Source organism: Mugil cephalus, chromosome 20, assembly GCF_022458985.1.
Source record: "Mugil cephalus isolate CIBA_MC_2020 chromosome 20, CIBA_Mcephalus_1.1, whole genome shotgun sequence".
NCBI classification, from domain to species: Eukaryota; Metazoa; Chordata; class Actinopteri; order Mugiliformes; family Mugilidae; genus Mugil; species Mugil cephalus.
The window spans coordinates 5,278,531-5,298,713 of NC_061789.1; the positions used below are offsets into that span (position 1 = coordinate 5,278,531).

The following is a 20,183-nucleotide window of genomic DNA, read 5'->3' on the forward strand; positions in this document are numbered from 1 at the left end:
AAAGTCATTATGACTCAACACAAAACAACACCACTGAGAGTGATTCTGACTTTTGCGAAAAGAAACTTCAGTGGCTTCGCTTTCAAAAGACATGACACCGTGCGCGAGCTCCTAAATGTTCACGAGCATGAGTTTTAGGCAACAAAAAAAAAAAAAAAAAAAAAAAGACTGAAATGATAAAAGATTAATTGATGTTTTTTTTTGTGAGTGGGTGGGGGTGCAGACTTTTTTTTTTTTTTTTTTTGACAGGGAGGAGCTCCGGCCCCATGAGCCGGTGAGACCCTCCCAGTTCTGGGGTAAAGGAAGCGGAAATAGTCGCTGCTAACCTGAGGCTAGTCGCTAGTTTGAGGCTCGGAGGACGGGGTGGAAAACAAGCGGTGTTACAGGGAAGCGGGGAGCGGATAAAAACCAACTAGTTGAGTTCGTCGCCCGGGGCTCCACTTAAACGGAACATCTCGAGTGGTGAGTTTTTATTATCCGCGGGGATTTTTTTTTCCTCCACCCGCACACACATACACACACAACTCGTGTCGTTTTTCACGTCGCGACGCAGTGGAGCTAGCCGAGGCTAGGCTAACTAGCGGTAGCAACAACATTAGCATCTATGAGGAGGAGAGAGAGAGAGAAAAAAAAGAGGTGTTTTCTTCCTTTTCTCATTTGTGAAGCTACCAACTAGGCCCCGGGCTTCATTAAACACCCATGTATTTATCTTAAAACGCACCCCTGTTGTTAAAGTAGTGGTTAATTGATTTGTTGTTGTACATTTCGAGGGGCTAAGTTTGATAAATCGCACTGGTTTATTGTTGGCATGCTATCTGCTTTCTGGAAACAAGTGGGCGCAGTCTTGTTAGCTGGGACCGGATCGATCCTACTAAAAAAAAGATAACAAAAAACAACAATAACTGCACAATAAATAGCCAGATTTTCCTTGTATTTTACATTTTTAAATGTACCATCGTTTCGGTAGAAAATAACCCGGACTCGAGGGCCGATCTCCCCCATTTTTTGGACTCCAGCTTCCCCTTTTTCTCTCCATTAAAACCACCTCTCATCGATGTTTTATTCAGGTGTTTCCGTTTTAAAAGACATTACACGTCTTATACTGCGACTTCTTATGCTCTCGTCAACAGCTGCAGTGTTTTATTTTTATTTTTTTGCAATTATAAGCATCATGTCATGAAAAAAACTGTACTTGTTTAGCTCGTGGTGTGTTTGCATGTTTCAGGAAAATCAGGAAGTTTGCACATTCACCTCAAGTTGCTGTCATCTTGCCTTGCAGTTAGATTTAGTGGCCTCATATTCAAACACGGTGCGTTAGTGTGAAGGTTGTGTTGCTGAAGTCTGCCATCATTTTTTGGTAGAATGACTCCAGCTTCCTCTTTTTTCCTCTGTAAAACCACCTCTCATTTACGTTTTCTCTTGGTCTTTCCGTTTTAAATAACATCTCATACTTTGAGTTGCTATGCTTTGAACAACAACTGCGGTAATATGTTTAGATTTGCAGGCATCATATCCTGGAAAAAAAAAAAAAAAAGCTTAATTTCCTCCGATTATCTAGCTCGTGGTGCGTTTGCACGTTTCATGAAAATGGTGAAGTTTTGCAGATTCACCCCAAGTTTCTTGCACCGCTCCTGTCATCTGGCTTGCAGTCGGATTTAATGGCCTCATATTCGGACACGGTGCATTAGTGTGAAAGCGTGTGATGCTGAAGTCTGCCATTATTTTGGTAGAAAACACTCCCTCTGGACTCCAGCTTCCTCTTTTTCCCTCTTTAAATCCACCCCTCGTTGATGTTTACTCTTGGTCTTTTGTACGACATTATATCCCTCACGCTTTGAGTTGTGTTGCTCTAAACAGCAGCTGCACTAACCTTGTTGGGATTTATTAACATCAAGCTGCATTTTTCCAAACGACGTGTTTACCAGCTTTAGGAGAAGTTTCTTGTAGCGTTGTCACCTGCTTTAATGGTCTCATGTCAGACACGGGGCATTAGTGTGAGCCCATCAGAGCTGTACGCCGGTTTATTAGCAAACAGCTTAATTGGATCACCTAGCTGCATTTAACTGCAGGTTTATCCCAGCTCAAGTGAATGAAGGCTAATCTTTGGTTTGGCTAGGTGACCGGCATCCAGGAAATATGTAGGAATTGACGCTGGGCTTTGATTTATTGTCACCTCGAGGACTATTGTCCGGAATAACAGCAGTAAAAGGGCTGCGTGTTGTCAGTTAGTCGAGTTGCCATTAAAAGTGAGGAGAGCAGTTGTAAAACACCCAACTTCTAACTATTTAATCACACGGACAGCAGGGTTTGGGTCTTGTAGAGCAAAGCGTCTTGCAGGATTATGAAGCCGAGTCATTTTCAAATCATTCCTGTTGTTGTTTAGGCGGCAGTAGTGTAATATACATTTAAACATTGTGTAATAACACATTTTCTCTGCTTTGTTCCAGGTTCCTTACTCTGACCTTTATGTGAGGTCTAAAGCCCTAAAGGAACGGGTCACTGACGGGAGGAGAGACTCGGAGTAAAACACTCGAACCACACACGCCTGGATAAGAGTTTTTTTTTTTTTTTGGTTTGTGACTCTTTTTTTTTTATATACACATATATATATATATATATATAATTCAGTCTCTGAGACACAACTACGGACGATCAGATTCCCTGCTCGCTATAAAAAAAAAAAAAGGACCATGGAGGCCATTGCCAAATACGATTTCAAAGCCACTGCTGATGACGAGCTTAGTTTCAAGCGTGGAGAGATCCTCAAGGTAAGTGAAGTGTTCGCTCGATGTCAAGACTTGTCCGTATTACTCAGAGCTATGAAATTCTGGAAGATTTCACGCCGCCGCCGGTTTGTTTTCTGCGCAATTGTGACAAATGTGCACGGTAAATACTTTTGCTTTTCTAAAGAAGCCGTTGTGTCATGTGATGATGGTAATTACGTGTGGCAACAGAACAATAACATTTTGATGCTGCGGTCCGTCGTAGGAGAGGAAAAACAATGCTACTGTTACGCCGCAAAGAGGCTTCGCTGATTAAAGAGGCGAAATCTGCAAGGTTTTTCCATTATGAACTATTTAAAGAGCTTTACCCTGAAAGCCCCCCAAGCCACGTCCAGATCCTCTGGACCCGAGAAGCTTTATTCAAAGCTTCCCTGAAAAGTGTTTGTCATCCTTCGACCTTGATGAGAGGGCCGAGATACGAGGAGGTGGATGCTGCAATTTTCCTGCGCGGCGGTTTTCGCTTTGGGTTTAAATGCAATCATTACAATCCTCCCCGGTGAGATTAGAACGGGAGGTTTTAAATACACCTTCGTATCTCCGAAGAATATATACGTGTAGTTAAACTCTTTGTGACGGTTGTCAAACGCTCCAAACCCTCAGCCTCGTCGCATATTCGGCGCGACCTGTCATCCTGTTTTCATCATAACACAGAACTGCTTTTACGCGCAACATCTGCTTCACCTCCGCATACAGGTGGACGGAAAATCAACGTGGCGACGCACACACACACACACACACGCAATTTTTGTGTCTGATACAACATTTTTTAAAAGTGCGACTGTTCTGTCGATGGGGTGGCTGCTGTTTTTTACCCGGGGAGGGTGAGGAGGATGAAAAAAGGGAGAGATTTAAGCAGCCTTGAAAGGACTTCTTATCTCAGCAGGAGGGTGGAGAGGGAGAGGGAGAGAGATTGGGCTTAGGAAACACTGAGCTAAATACGAGTTCTGTTAAATTTGCATATGACAAGAGAAAGTGCTGCACTTCTCCTCTGATTTTAAGCTGCCGGTTGTCTTGTTGGGGTGGGTGGAAATCTCGAGCCTTTCAGCAGATGGCACAACTCCATCACAACCAGAAGTTAATGGGAAATACCACAGATGTTTTTCCTCCCTTAATTGATATCATTACAAAACGAGATGCACCCATTGGCGTCTGGGCAGCTCAGACTAAACTAAATACTATTCGGTGAGTATCGGAAAGTTTGCTTTTTTTTTTTTTTCTAACTCTAAAGCCCAACTCGTACGTTTCAGTTCCTCATGTGCCTTTCTTATTTATTATTTTTTTTTTACCCCATTCTTGAGTCGTTTCCTCAAAAAAAAAAATAAAAACCTTGCAGCTCTGTCATTCGGCGCATCTGTACGTCTAAACCACAGACACGCACGAGGCATGTGTTAAGTTATTTCCGCTAATGACTGAAATAATGTCATCATTGTCACAGCGTTCAGATGGAAAAAAGCAAAAGGACTTATTCAAATTAAAATCCTGGTCTGCTTTTCTTTTTTTTAGTTCCTTATATGTAGTTGTTTGTTCGCTTTGTATAAGTGTTACACACACACACACACACATTACAGCGAACGCCCGGGCATTTCATGAGAAACGGGATGCAGCGTGCTCACTTATCATTGGCTAAACCGTGCTCGCGCTATTTAGTATAGTTTAAGCTTATATTGTCAGGGAATTTCATTTAGATGAAGACAAAGTGCAGCTTAATCTAATAAAAAAAAAAAAAAAATACAACATATGAGCTCGTGTTTAAGCTGTAAATGTTCTTTAACCTCATTCAACCCACAGATTTTGTTGCAAGTCATTCTAGTAGTAAGATGCACAGTACCGGAAACCAACTTTCACCAGTTACAGTCTTATCTACCGTACACTCTACTTCTTGGCAGAACTTAGGGAAATATCTCAACAGTGTAAACGTCACTGTGAGTAGCACCAAAAGGGCATCTCGCCGTCTTATTTCTATAAAAGCACTGTGTCGATTAGATTGGTGTTATAGTGCAAATTGAACTTTGCAACTATGATTGATTGACCCAACGATTATTTTCCAAGTAGCTGTTTTCAAAAAGAGATAGTTTAGCACGTTTGTGCTATTAAACTCGCACAACCAATTATCTCAAAGTCTCCCAAATGTCAGGCTTCTTTTTGCAATGCTGCCGTTCTTCTGCATTAGGAAGTAGCATCAGAAAAATAAGCACCCAATAAAGCCACATCAGCGTGGCCTCTCTTTATCTCGCTTTGCTCTTTGCACTTAGTTTTCTAGACCAGTTAGTTTGATTACGTAACAGTTTAAACATCAATAACATTAAATTCCTTTCTCGACCGACGACGTTATCGCTGATAAAATGGTCCACGGCGATTCCAGTTTAATTCACGTCCGATGTGCGTGGCTTTTCCCTTAATTCTGTGCAGTCTGCTGCGTGCTACATGTAAAACCTACGCGAGGTGGACTGTGTTTAGCTGTGGGCTCCTTTTCTTCCATCGCCAGTGCTATCTGTCTGCTGATACTAATACTAAACAGCTCCGCTGTCCAAACAAAGAGTCCCTCTCATGAGAGAACACCCCCATGTTAAGGCTCCGCTTGCATCCTTAACTTTTCACCACTTTCAGTATCACTCAGAGATGGTGGCTAGAGACATGCTGTGAGATCTGTTGTGATTTCTGGTTTGAATTTTCGCTTCAGACGACGGGTCTTGCTCGCGTTCGCATTATCACTCCTTCGTCTCACACACTTGCCACAGAGTCGTGTCTGTTAATGGCTTTGATCTCGTTTAAGGACGATTTGTCGCAGACACCAAAGCTCCGGGCGCCATGCAACAACCAAACGCTGACATTAATGCATTCAAAGGAAGCTTTTCTGTCATTAAAAAACACATCTTTTGTCAATAAAATTAGATCTAAAATGTGCTGCTTTGGCCAGACTTTGGTGTAGCATTGGTTCATCCTTGCTGGTCTCAGCATAGTTTGTCCAACCTTGGTCTAAGCATCTTTAATTCACCCTTGGTCTCAGTGTTTTTAGTCCCACCTTGGTCTCAGTGTTTTAGTCCCACCTTGGTCTAAGCATATTTAGTTCAGCCTTTGAATAAGTGTCTTTAGTCCAACCTTGGTCTCAGCGTCTGTCGTCCAACCTTTGTCTAAGCATATTAAGTCCAACCTTGGTGTCACCGTCTTTAGTCCACCCTTGGTGTAAGCATATTAAGTCAGACCTTGGTCTAAGTCTATTTAGTCCAACCTTGGTCTCAGTGTTTTTAGTCTTACCTTGGTCTAAGCATATTTATTTCAGCCTTGGAATAAGCGTCTTTAGTCCAACCTTGGTCTCAGTGTTTTTAGTCTTACCTTGGAATAAGCATCTTTAGTCCAACCTTGGTGTCACCGTCTTTAGTCCACCCTTGGTGTAAGCATATTAAGTCAGACCTTGGTCTAAGCCTATTTAGTCCAACCTTGGTCTCAGTGTTTTTAGTCTCACCTTGGTCTCAGTGTTTTAGTCCCACCTTGGTCTAAGCATATTTAGTTCAGCCTTTGAATAAGTGTCTTTAGTCCAACCTTGGTCTCAGCATATTAAGTCCAACCTTGGTGTTACCGTCTTTAGTCCACCCTTGGTCTAAGCCTATTTAGTCCAACCTTGGTCTCAGTGTTTTAGTCCCACCTTGGTCTAAGCATATTTAGTTCAGCCTTTGAATAAGCATCTTTAGTCCAACCTTGTTGTCACCGTCTTTAGTCCACCCTTGGTCTAAGCATATTAAGTCAGACCTTGGTCTAAGCCTATTTAGTCCAACCTTGGTCTCAGTGTTTTAGTCCCACCTTGGTCTAAGCATATTAAGTCCAACCTTGGTCTCAGCGTCTATCGTCCAACCTTTGTCTAAGCATATTAAGTCCAACCTTGGTGTTACCGTCTTTAGTCCACCCTTGGTCTAAGCCTATTTAGTCCAACCTTGGTCTCAGTGTTTTTAGTCCAAACTTGGTCTCAGTGTTTTTAGTCCCACCTTGGTTTAAGCATATTTAGTTCAGCCTTGGAATAAGCGTCTTTAGTCCACCCTTGGTTTAACCATATTTATTTCAACCTTGCTCTAATTATCTTTAGTCCAACCTTGGTCTAAGTAGCTTTGTTTAAACATTGGTCTATTTTTGGTTCAACTTTGGTCCAAGCCCTGCGGGACTGGTTGATTTTTTTAGTACCTCTCTGAATCGACGTTTTGCTGCCAACAACCTCGTTGGTTTGCTACTGTAGACACTGGGTTGGCTTTGTTTTGGCAATAAAGGTTGACGCAAGCAGCTACACTTTGAATGACTCACTAAGAGTCACGGGGTTAAAACCCCAAATGTTAGGTCGCCTCTGCCCTGGCACGATGCCACAAATCATTTTTCTTCAGCTTGCTCTCAGACAAGGCCCCTTTTTTTTATGTCGTCATTCATCTGCTAATATGTGGCTGAAAGTGTGAAACCAACCGATCAGCTCATTGAATCATTATGATACAAGCATTTGCCAACTTTTAATCGCTAATTGTAATGTCTTACTTACAAATAAGTTGTGTTTCATTGTTTTAACATTGAATTGACCTTTTGGAGACTTATTTCCATCCACCCAAGAGTTGCTTTTTCATTTATTTTGGTTGTTTTTAATCAGAAATTTGAGACTTTTCACAGCAGACGTTGTTCATCGGTATCACATGAAAGGATGCTCGTGTTTTCCAGAGATGCTCAGCCTTCAGATTTGACAAACTGTCAGCCAGCGATCACGCACCGCGTCGCCGTGACTCACAGCTGGTCGACCGGACCAGGCCTCCCTGTAATTTGCAGCCTTGAGTCATACACCAACATTTGGTCGTCTCATTTGCTAGTTATCGAGTAGCGAAGCAGACGGACAACCTGCGATCCGCTCGGGCCTTAGCTTTTTAAAAATGCAGCGCTTCAACCTACGCGCCGTTAATATTAAATACAGATAAAATTAGGTATGTCTGCTTTTGCTCTACATATCACTTTTTTTTTTTGCTTCTTATCAGTACATGGCACACAGAGCTGTTGCGACAGCCTTCCTGTTTTATCTTTACGCACAGTTTCAAGTTAACTGTTGAACCTTTTTTCACGGAATCTGGATGTAAGAACAGATTTGTTGTCGTTTGAACTTGAGCCACGGTTTATAATAATAATAAAAAAAAAAAAAAAAAAAAGAACTTGCCCCCGTGGAAGTGAACGTGTCGAACTTTTTTTTTTGAGCACAAATGTTGGGAGTGTGGGCTCATGACAAATTTGCATAATGCACACTAGTGTAGTTTCACAGTGTGATTTCCCATCATGCATACACAAAAAAGAGGAAGGTGCCATTGGTGGCCACAGGATCTTATTTTCTTTTTTTTTTAATATATATATATATCTCACTGAATGTTTTATCTCCTTTTGCTCTTGGTTATATAAGAAGGATTAGGTCTTTACTTTTTATTTTTATCGCTACTTCATACATTTTCTCTTTTCCCATTAAGTTATTTATTAAAACCGCTCTGAGAACTTGGGTGTTTTTCCACGAGTCGTTTAACAGAGCAAGGTGACACTGTAAAAAAGAAAAAAATAAATAAATAAATAAATCAGCACAGGGTTAAATCGTCGTTTATCCCAATCACAGCTGTCTAGTGACTCATATACATAGATACACATGAGTCACATGAGTGCGAGGGCTTAAATTTAATCCAAGTCAAACAGCCATACAAAAGTGGTAACTGGGTCTGTTATGAACCAGTTTTATAATCCTGTCAGCTGTTTCCAGAGTTGTGTTTTTCTTTGCTTTCAATTTCATCCCCCCCCGTCCGTGTGATTGGAACGACCATCCAGCTCAACCCCGGCCTTGTTTCACCCGTTTTTCTGTGTCAGAAAGTAGATCTGGAGGCAAAGCAGCAGGCGTGCGTCGCCCACAGTCGGGTCTGCTCGTTGCCCTGAGCGCAACACACTTGTTCTCATTTCCTTCTTAAATAAATAAAGATTAACAGCCCTTCTCGTTGGCAGAAGTCGCTCCTATTAACAGATCTTTGAACCCTGCTCATGAAGCGTGATCTCAGAGCCGCCGTTACCGGCGTCTTCAAACGGCCTCCGACGCAGTCGAAGCTTTTATTTAAAAAAAAAAACTGCCCTAGTCTCGTTACTTACTCTGTTTATATTGCGTTGCAGCCATTAATGAAATAGTACTCCATGAAATTATCCATTTAAATTCCGGAAATGAAAGAGAGCTTCGTAAGAGCTCGCCAACCATCACTGGACATAAGATTGTTAGGACAATCGATGACCGTTAAGGGAGGTGAATGTCGACCAACGAAAGATAAGATACAACACGACACTTGAAGTATAAAGGGAAAACTTTACTCCACACGAAGCTGCAAAGACGACTTTCTCCAAGCAGAGCTGGTATAAATTCCACTTTACACCTGGATAAAGAACCATAGGTGGTAGGAGCTGTGTTTCCATTACAGTTTTTCACAAAATAAAAGTGATATTTGTGCAATTTCTGGTCACATGACCCCCTGAGTCGTCTCCAATGACACTGGTGACAAGGAATTTGCGGAAAAGGCGACTTTTTGCAAGCAGAGCTGGTATATATTCCACTTTAAACCTGGATAAAGAACCATAGGTGGTCATACGTTTGAACTACGCCACTATCTGTGTTTCCATTACAGTTTTTCACAAAATAAAAGTGATATTTGTGAAATTTCTGGTCACATGACCCCCTGAGTCATCTCCAGAGACTCAGGGGGTCATGTGACCAGAAATTTGTGACGGGGAATTTGCGGAAAAGGTGACTTTTTGCAAGCAGAGCTGGTATATATCCCACTTTATAGACATTTATCCAACATTTAAACCTGGCTAAAGAACCATAGGTGATAGGAGCCGTGTTTCTGTTGCACTTTTTCACAAAATAAAAGTGATATTGGTGAAATTTCTGGTCACATGACCCCCTGAATCGTCTCCAGGTGACTGGGAATTTGCGAAAATCTGTTGCACTTTTGTGATAAACTTTTAATTCAACACAAAACCACCTCATGTTTTTCCATTAACCATTTTATTACAATATTTAGGCTTTAAGGGTAATGGAAACACAGCAATTGGAAATGGTTTGATTCTGTTCTCCGTTTCAAATTTCTAGTATTTAAGTGGTATTTACATCTCAGCGTTTAGCAGCGTCTTGTTGCGGCTAAACGTCTGAAATATATTTACGTAACCCCGTTTTCTTAGGAGACCGGGATTGTCGATGATTGTCCTGCCCATTTGGCGCCACCTGAGACCTGCGGTGAAGTCCGTCCCGAACGTTAGCGCGTCCTCGTATCTGTGCTCGTGTCAATGCTATGGCGTAGCAGCCTTTTCACATCCTGTCTGATGTGTCTTCCAACCCCCTGCAACTTCCTGTGTCTCCACAGCAAACTCCAGCAACACTTTTTTGCACACACCGCACAACAGCACTGAATTCACACAGAGAAGCACGCGCCCGGGTTCCTTTTCGAATTCGCCGTAGCTGTAACATGTCAGAGAAACGATTTACCCTTCACCAAAAAAAACTTCTTGGAAAAGGGAACATCTCGACTTCCCTTTTCAGGGAGTTGCATTATTGAGGAATATGGAGCTTTTAGTCGGTTCTCTTTAAGATCCACTCTGAACGCCTGATTAATGGTGTCCTCATCACACGTTAGCGCATGGGTCATTGATTTCCGGTATCCGTCCACTCAAACCGCCGAAGAGGGACAGATTTGTGTCAATGCAGCTTTTCCTCCATGTCTTGAAAACTTAAGCCGAATCAGAGCTCTCAACTTCTGTTTCGTTTTTTTTTTCCCTTTCCTTTCCAAACGCATAAAATTGAAGCTGGCAGCGGTTTTCTCTGGACCTCCTGACTGTATTTAGCGAGGCAGCAGTGGGGGAGACTATGTGAAGTGTCAATAAATCCCCCCCCCCCCATCGCTATATTGCTCATTGTGCAGTTTTTGTGATACAGATGCGATTCAGTCTTTGCTCTTTGCCAACAGAGTCTGGGAGACTGTGCGATGGTAACGTTTGCTTAAGAGTGGACGATTTTCTAATTAAATGCTGAATCTCTCGGGGGGGAGAAAAAAAAGAGAGTGAGTCCGGATAAGTACATTTTCTCCGACTCTGTTCTTTACTCTTTCTTCACTTTGCGTCGTTCAGACTCTGCTGAAGAATCGCACAGTCATAGCACGATGGATTCTGATAATGAGACTGTGTCATATCGTTATTTGCCAAAGCTCTTTTCAATTACGAGCAGCTGAAGCGTTTCAGATAACACACACTTAATTGTGTTTACCTTGATCACATGTGCGCGGTGCGACTTTATTAAGTCCGGTAAATATTTCTGGCACAGGTGATGTGACGTGGAGAGGGCAGCTCGCGTCTTGTTCCCAGAAGACAAGTGTTTGCAGGTCATGCAACGTCATAAACCTCTCACTTGACGCCGTCATCCGACAAGCTTTTCCTTTTTTCTTTGGAAAAACGGCGGCGCACAGTGTTTGTTGTTGTGGTTTTGACGCAGCCTTTGCTCTGGTGTACGTGGTCTGTAACGTTTTCCCTGGCAAACCCAAGTTTAAAGCGCTGAATGGTGATGATCCTCCTACTGCCACCTCATCAGCGCAATTTACAAATTGCCTTTCCGCCTGATTTTATTTTTCCAGAGTAAAGTCCTTCCACACAGCAGATGTTTTTTAGTCGTGTGATTTTGGGGTTTTTTTTCGTCTTAAAGTGGCTTTAACAGTAGCTGGCGTTGGTTCACGCCGACAAACCCAAGATAAATAACTACGACAAATTCAGACTTGATTGAATCCCACTCCAATCGTTTTAAAAATGCCAAATGCATCAGCTCCAATCAAAAGTTTAACAAAGGAATGTTTTAGTTTCACATTTACAGACCCCAGTATCTGATAAATGGTTGGTTATTTAAATTTAAACGACTATTTCAGGACCCTTTTGTTTTGTTTTTTTAGACAACCTCTGCTTGTAAAAGCTCTGGTTAGTGAAGCGCTAGTTGCCAGGAAGGATGAGAGTCGATGGGGCAAACATGTGGTGAGCTTAGAGCACTAAGAATAGCAGCATTTTTTTTTTTTTTTGTACTTGTGACACCACTACCAGCATTCATCTGTTCCCATCGCCAGTACAACGAGATGTGGAAAAGGGCAAATATTGCCTCAGCCTAGTAATGGAGGAAAGTGTGTTTGCATGAGCCTTTTCCTGTCTTCTTCCCTTCTCATTGTTGTGCTATTTTGCGTGTCTGCGTTCGAGGCGTCCGCTCAGAGTCAACACGAGGCGACGGGTCCAGTGGTCGGACGTGCGATTGTCCCAGCGAACGACTGCTCAACTGGGCAGAGTTTAATGTGGCTGAACTCACGCCTGCTGAAACAGGCTTAAACTCACACCGTCAATTTTACAACCATTTGTTTGGTATTGAAAAGAACTTGGTGCAACACATATTTTTAGAAGTTTTTGACATGTTTTCAGTTGTAATTTGACTGATCAGCGTTAACCATCGACGCTAAAACAAAAGCAGCCGAGAAGCTCGAACTCTTCCGACACCATCTGGCTTCGAGTCTCGCTGCTGATTTCCTGAATTGATTTGATTCATTATCAGATCACGTCGACATTCCTTGTGTTGTACGGCTCCGGTGCCGTCATCGAACTTTCTAAGGGTTGTAGCCGCCGTCATGGTTTGCGTCTCGCACACACGTGTGTGGACTGAACTGATTCTGAAACCGTTATGAAACCAGTCTAACGAGGCTCCTGACAAGAGAACGCAGGAAATTTTGAACGTTTAGGCCACAATGTAGCGCAGTGTTTACTCCAACACATCATTTCATTTGTTAGTATTGTTATTAATTAACTAAGATGAGTCGTTTTAGCAGCTTTGACACTTGCTGACGTCCATTAAACCAGAAGAGGAAGAAGTTTTGATGCTACGCTGCCGTAAAACCAAAAACACGTCTTTGTGTCGCATCGTCTAAACTTCCTATTCCTAATAATACAAATAACTACAAAAGATCGGTGCTGGATGAAGCTCGATCTGACCTTTTTTTTTTTTAAAAAAAATAAAGGCTTGAATCCACTCAGATCTGTTGATCTTAAAGTTTGGTCGCGCCAGATGACCACGTTGTGAAAATATTTCTGTCTTGGAATGTTTCAACAACAAGCGCCACTTTAGTTTCTCTTCTTCTGGATTAGCTCGCGTAAAGGAATGCAATCAGTCAGCGTGATCGGTCTTTTATGGAAAAACGATTCAAAAAAAAGTCCAAATAGTACAATAGTCCCGCTGGTCCGGGTCTCGACTGACCGACGCTTCGCCAATGGCCGACCTTTCTCCACGTCACGTCTGTGCATCTTTAATTCCTCCTCCTCCTCCGTGAGGTCACTTAACGTTATCACCACTAATCTGTCTTCGCTTTCCGGGAACATCTCTCTGACGTTCGTCTTTCTGGCGTCTTAAGACCCATTAAGAGAAGGAGGGAAAAAGTCATAATTCACCGCTCGTGCAGGTTTTTAGACGTCAGATCTTATGTGCAGGCGTGTGGACCGAAACGACAACTTTCACTGGATCGATGGGGGGGGAGGCGGCGGGAAGGGTTTCGCACAACAAAAAAAAAAAGAAAAGAAGAAGAAAAAGTCATTTAGCTCAGAAGCAGCCGCAGATGGAAGACGCCGCAGAATCAAACGCAGCTCGTCTGCTCTGAAAAAGAAGTGCCCTCATTTTATGTTATTCGCCCTCCAGGAGTTTTCCTAAGCTGATCACAAGGAGTGTGATTCTTCAAAGTGGTTCTGTCTTCTTCTTTTCTTCTTTCTCTCTCTCGGCTTGTGTCGCTTTGTTTTTTGCCGTTCCTGTCGTCTCCTGTCGTCGCCTGTACCTTGGATTTCTTTCTTTCTTTCTTTCTTTCTTTCTCACCACTCATCTCCCTCTGAGTGTTGAGTCACAGAGCTGTAATTAGGTCTTCTCTTCTCACCATCGCGTCCTGCTGATGTGCCATAAAGACACAGACGACTGTATTTAAACCAAAACTTATAATTCCACTTTTTCTTTTTCTTTTTTTCTAAGTTCTCAGCTCAACTTTAGTTCACACTCTGCAGTCGGTTACGAATGAAAAACGGGTCCAGCACGAGTTAATTGGCGAGCGCTTAATGCGCTGTAATCCGACGCCGACTGCTTTATCTTGGCTCTGCTTAAAACAACAACCACCCAGACATCAGACAAGCTCCATCTTAACGCTGCATAAGTGGAACAGTTATTCTTAAATACAAACAATTGCCTAATCTTGTCACATCTGTTGACTGCACAGACGTTTTTTTTTTATTTTTTTTATTTTTTTTGAGAGGTTATTGCCAAGATAAACTGTCCCGAGAATTCAAGCCGTGATAAACAACACGGTGACGTAGGAGAGGATCCCGCCCCCCAGCTGCCTGCTTCAAATTGATTTAGGGAGATGAAAGGAGAGCAAACCCTAAAAAAAGGATCTTTTCTATATTGGTAATCGCGCTGGAACCGTTCAATGAGCTGCAGCGCGCCGGCTTCGCTCGGTGTTGACAGTTTGTCAAGGCAGCGTGAATTATTGTTTAATCATCACGGGACGATCAAATGCAGGATTAACGTCGGATCTGCTTGTGTTGTCCCTGATGCTGACACTTATCCTGGTTATATCTGTTCAAAGCTAATCCCATTTTTGCAATTTTTTTAAAAATGTATTTTTAAAAATGTGTTCCTATCTGGGATTCATTTCTCTTAATTTCTTGGTTTATATAGTTTATATACTAAAACTTACGCAACGTTCAACCAGTCGAGACCTCTCGGAGTAAAAAACTTGTTTTAGTACTGGACGGTTTACATTTTTTTAATGGTTCCCATAGACAAAAGGCTGCATGTTTGTTTTTAAATGATCTATAGATTATTTTCTACGTAGACATTTAGTTAACAAGCCTTAAATAACAGTTCATTGCATACACTAGTGAAAACATTCAACTTAAAGTCTTATTTTAATAAATTACATTAATAACTATATATAATAATAACAGAGAGCTGTGGATTTAACTGTGTCTTCGTTGTTTGTAGTGCAGTGAGCTAAGCTAAATAGAAAAAACCCTCTCATGATTTATTGAATCCAACATCGTCCAAAACTTTTCTGACGCTGTTTTATTCATGCAACTTGCAGAAGAGTTAAATCTATGCCACTAAGTTTTATAGGGATATATGTATGTTCAGGAACCAACTGTGTACAGCTTGGAAATGCACTACAAAAGCGATGTAGTACGGTAGCATCTAGTTAGCATCTGGTCTAGGTTGTGTTTGCATCAGTCTCCTGTTTCAGACAAAAGAAGCTGGATTCAATGACTCCTGAGCACCGATTAGTAAAGAATCAGCCAAAACTCTCTGAAATATGTCAAAAAAAACTCGATTTTCCCAATTGTTTCCATCGTGGTTTGGCGACTATAGTCGACGTAGCCGGTGCAAATTACCGTTAAACGCAGCGACGTTTGTTTAGGAGCTGGTGGACTAACAAAGACTAAGTGAAGATTCGCCCAAACGCTTCTGGTCGACCGCTCAGTTCGTCTTTCTGAGTCGGAGGAACCATTGTGAGCCACCGTCTCTGCTCTGTAAGGATGCTACCCCCCATGTGGTGACGGCCCCCAGCATTATTTTAATTACTGTAGCATTACACGGCTCAGTTTACTAGAATCCAGCCTAATCTCTTTCCTGGTGTCTTTCTGCGTTTGGGGTGGCACTCATTTCCTCCCTGGCTCTGGTCTGTCCTGGTCTAAGTCTGCCGCTTCCCTGCTGGGAGCAAAACAGGTCAAATTCATTTTAATGGTTTTTAAAACCCCCCCCTCCTCCTCCTCCTCCTCCTTCGTCCCTAAATCTCTTGAGATTTTAAATCCACGCTTCCATAGGACTTTAGAAACGTCTGTTGAAACACTTTCAGGTTATTTAAAGACCAATATGCCACTGTCCTATATACGGTTCCATTGGGGGGGTGGATGGGGGGTTTGGTGGGGTCTTTGTTCTGGGATCTGGTCTACAGGACTCAGTGACCCTCTATGTAATATGGAGACTCTGTCTCCTTGTAAACTCAGAGTTATGATGATCCACATCTACATTGAATCAATTACCAACAGCTGAATGACTCACTTCCTTTTCCAGCGTGATGAGCTTCCACAGTGCAAACATGTTTAGTCATGTGATTCTTCTTTGACATCTTCATCAGCTCGTTGTCTTTGTCTCCACCGCCTTCTTTGTCTTCGTCCCCTTCTTTCTCTTTTTATTCTTCTTCATCTTTGTCGTCTTCTTTGTCTCGTTCTTGTTCTTCATCTTCTCGGTCTTTGTCGTCTTCATCTTGTTTGACGTCATCTTCGTTCACTTCCTCGTCTTCTTTGTCTTTCTTTCCTTCTTTGTCTTCTTCCTCTTCTTTGTCGTCCTCTTCCTCATCTTTGTTAACTTCTTCCTCTTGTTTGACGTCCTCTTCGTCTTCTTCATCCTCTTTCTCGTCATCTTTGTCTTTTTCTGCTTCAACTACTGTGATGTCATTTTCTTCCTCTTGTTCTTCGCACTCTTCTTCACCTTCTTCTTCGCCGTCTTCATCTTCATGGTCCTTGTGTCTTCACCACCTTCATTTTCTTTATCCTCTTCTTCTTCTTCTTCTTCTTCTTCGTCTTCTTTGTTGTCTACTTGTCTTCATGTAGTTTGACACGTTTGCCTCCTTTGTTCTTCTTCTTCATCTTCATCCCCTTCTTCTTCTTTGTTGTCTACTTCTTCCTCTTTGTTGTCTTCACGTTCTTCTTCGTCTTCATCTTCACCCTCTTCTTCTTCTTTGGTTTTAAGCAGATTTCATGCTAACCAACCACCGTTAAGACGGAGGGAAAATAACAGGTTTTGACGCAGTTTTGGTTCATGACGAAGCTAAAACAAATAATTACAAGAGATTAAATATCAGACTTGTCTGGGTCCCGGTCCAATTCAGACATTTTAACAATTCCTGGATCGAGTCATCGCTGGATACGAGTAAAACAGTTTCAAAGCTGAAACATCTCTTAAACAGTTCATCGAATTAAATCGGAATCGAATCAATAGAGGAAATATTGGTGATAAATAATGGTATTGATTCCCAGCTCCGGTTTGAAAACCAATTCATTTCTGAATGTGGTTATAAATCAGGAGTGAACGCCCCAAAAAACAAAGAAGTAGCAGCAATGGAAGTTTTACATGTGTATATTTTATTTTTATACGTCTCTGACTGGTCTGTGGTCGACTGGTTCTCCTCAACGGTGGCTGCCTTTGACTTTGCATATTAAAACGGTTGAGATGTCGCAACTCAGAGTTTGACGCGGTCCGATTAGATAACCAAGCAAGTGTGTCGCGGCTGCTGTCTGGTTTAGCAGCAGCAGGAGGAGGAGGAGGAGGAGGAGGAGGAGGCGGAGGAGGAGGAGGAGGCGGGGCTCTACGAGGTCCACTTAAAACGAGCGGCGGATCCAGGAAGCCTCGGCCTCGGCCTCGGAGGTCCCGACCAAGCTTTAGCTGGTCTGTCTTTCTGTCTGACTGAACCGCCGCCCGCTCAGATTAACTCACTCCGGAGTATAATCCCCCGCTCCTGATTTATCGCAATCCGCTCTGGACCGTGCAGACGCGTGGTTTATTTAGCATCTTGTTTTAAACTGTTGTCCTCACGTTACGCCTCCATCTTGCATTGTGCAACACGTAGTAAGTTGTTTTTTTTTTTTTGTTTTTCGCAGCAGAAGAGTTTGTGACCTTTCATTTGTAGGTGCTGGGAAAATCCCTTTATGCCGCATTAGCTTCTCTACAGCAACGTAAACACATCTATTTGTCAAATTAACAAAAGTTTATTGAGCACGTCGGTCAATATTTATTCAGCAAGTCTGTAAAACCACAAATCTGTGTGGTAAATATACCATGTTTAGTGTCACACGTGGGCTCGTGTTATTTTAGAGAGTGTGATTGAGAACGAAAGAGGAGGAGGAGGAGGAGGAGGAGGAGGCTGCAGTGGCAGCTGTGAAGGCAGATAATCCCCAGCCTGGACTTTACAGCCTCTCAGAGAGAAACTCTTACAACTATTGTGGCTCAATCAGATTAAAAAGACAAAAAAAAAAATCTTCACAGAGAGGGAGGGAATGCTTGTCATCCACAGAAATGCGGCACAATGCTGGTTCAGGCCTGGAACACAGAGGCCGAGGCTCAGTCAGACAAAATGCTGCCGTTGTCTCCTCTCTGTGGCTTAAAAAAAAAAAAAACTGCCAAGCAAGCAAATATTTTATTTCTGCTTTTCCTAGTGGGCTGCCATTCTTTCAGCCTTGAAAGCCACCAGACAGACTCGGAAGCTATTTCTGTTACGCTTTTAACACGTTTACGTCTGCAGCCTTCTCTCTATGAACGAAAGCCGTTGTTACTTTTAAGGCTCGATGTCCTTTTGACCTAGTTGAACAAATGTTGCCCAGGTACACACATTACATAATATTTTAAATTATTTTGAACCACATTATTTCCTTTAGCCTTCCCCTACATTGCAGAGCTAAGAGGTAGCTGTCTCTCACCTTTTAGATAAAAATAATGTTCAGCCGTACGTTATGGGCAGATATGAGTGTGTCTAGAAAGCAAATGCACGTCGGATTCATCGTGAAGATCCTAACAGATAAAACATTCAGATGCATCGAAAAAATTGAGTCATTCGGTGCCTACAGATATCGAGAAATTATAATTAAACCCCCGGAGACGCGAGCTTTTGTATTTGGGATCAGTAGGATATAAAAAAAACTAAGCATCATCTTTCAACAGGAAGTAGTACTCTTTGTACTCATATGTGGACACTGGGATTGTTTCATTATTCATATTATAATAAAGTCACTGATGTGTGACAAAACGTGAAACTGTTTATTTTAATACCTGAACATGGCTGAGCAAAACCAGAACTGCGAAACGATGAAGTCCTCACGTCCTCAAATGAGTATTTGCTAGTTAGAGCGGTTGTAGCTCGTTGCTATTGATAAAATTTGTTAAATTTGTCGGTCGTATCAAAGTAGAAACGTTAATAAGCATAAATAAATACATTGTAACCGTAGATTTTAATGGGGCTTTGTCCTGTGATCGTCTGTAGAATGAATCTAATGATTAAACTAATGTATTGACCCTTTGCTACCACTAGATGGCCGACCAAAGCGTCCACGACTGAGGACAACGGGTTTAAATGAAGCAGAATGAGCTGCGACGAAGCCTTACTGTCCCCATATGAGGACGCGGGGTCTCGGGGGGTAAAGACGGCGCCTGTTTGGATTAGAAACGTCCTGGAAAATTCACATAAGCATCTTAGTAATTTATACAGCACGAGCTCCGGCAAACACCCGCTGTACTCTATTATTAACTCTGGTCACAGACTGGGTAATTATTTAAGGCTATTCCAGTTCAGAAGAGCTAATGGTTGCACTGTTTGGCAGATAGTCACCGCAGAGATAGGAAAGAGACTTGTGATCCATCAGTTAATTTATCACAAATACGTTTTTTAATTCTATTTATCTATTTGATGCTTTAAATGTCGACTTGCAAAGTGTCCAAGGCGCAAAGTTTCTTTTCTGTTTCGTAAAAAAAAAAAAATGGGTCAAGATGACGCGTTTCGGGGTTTGAAGACACTTCCACCGTTGCAGTTGTTTGCCAACAAGTAGGCTCGAACCTGCCGCGCAGATGAGTCATCGTCTTTTCTGACTCCTCCGCCGACGAGTACCGCAGCACTCCTACGGCGCCTGTTGCTTTTTTTATGTCGGTTTAAAAATATATGAAGACGTTTTGTGGCCTCGGGATTCTCATCAGCTAACATTACACGGCCGCCTCGCCGCTGAAGCAGCCCCCCCGGGGGGAGGACACGCTTTGCGCGTTGAGCCTGATTCCTCGGGTCAGTTTTTTTTACTCCAGCATGCACAGATCAAGCACATCAGTCACTTGCACCATCACATGTTGCTCATGACCAAGGGCCCAGGGCGCTGTTCTTCTGAAAGGAAGCTTTCCTATGAGTCAGCGCTTAGTGCAGCAGCAGCAGCAGCAGCGGCTGCAGCAGCAGCGGCACACGCAGGGCGTAATTAAATCCAACACTTCACCTGATACGAATGTATAACAAACAAAGCGTGCTCCGCGGGGTTGTTTGGAGTTCACATGATCTCAGAGATCGGCCGTTGTGTGTATCTGTGTGCGCGATAGCTCCGGCTACTGCGTGTAGCAGCAGGCTTCGCGCGCTAGCAACCTGCCCAGTGGAGGTTTTGGCGCTTCAAGCCAAGTCCGTTCTGCAAGTAAACACACCTAAAATAATAAAGAACTGAAACAACATAGCACAGGGTTAGTGGCGTTACACATGCGGGACTTTCTGTTATTCTCCTCCTCAGCACACTTCTTTTCCA

The 20,183-nt window shown here is 42.6% G+C and overlaps 1 protein-coding gene across 1 annotated transcript in view; it reads left to right on the forward strand.

The window, feature by feature from the left end:
- Positions 1 to 295: 295 nt before the first annotated feature.
- The window catches only part of LOC124998162 (growth factor receptor-bound protein 2), a 33,163-nt gene continuing 13,275 nt past the window's right edge, over positions 296 to 20,183 (forward strand). Inside the window, exons 1-2 of the mRNA XM_047572387.1 lie at positions 296 to 462; positions 2,448 to 2,768. Coding sequence (XP_047428343.1) covers positions 2,691 to 2,768 — 78 coding nt within the window. The 5' untranslated portion in view covers positions 296 to 462; positions 2,448 to 2,690. The remainder of the gene's footprint in view (positions 463 to 2,447; positions 2,769 to 20,183) is intronic.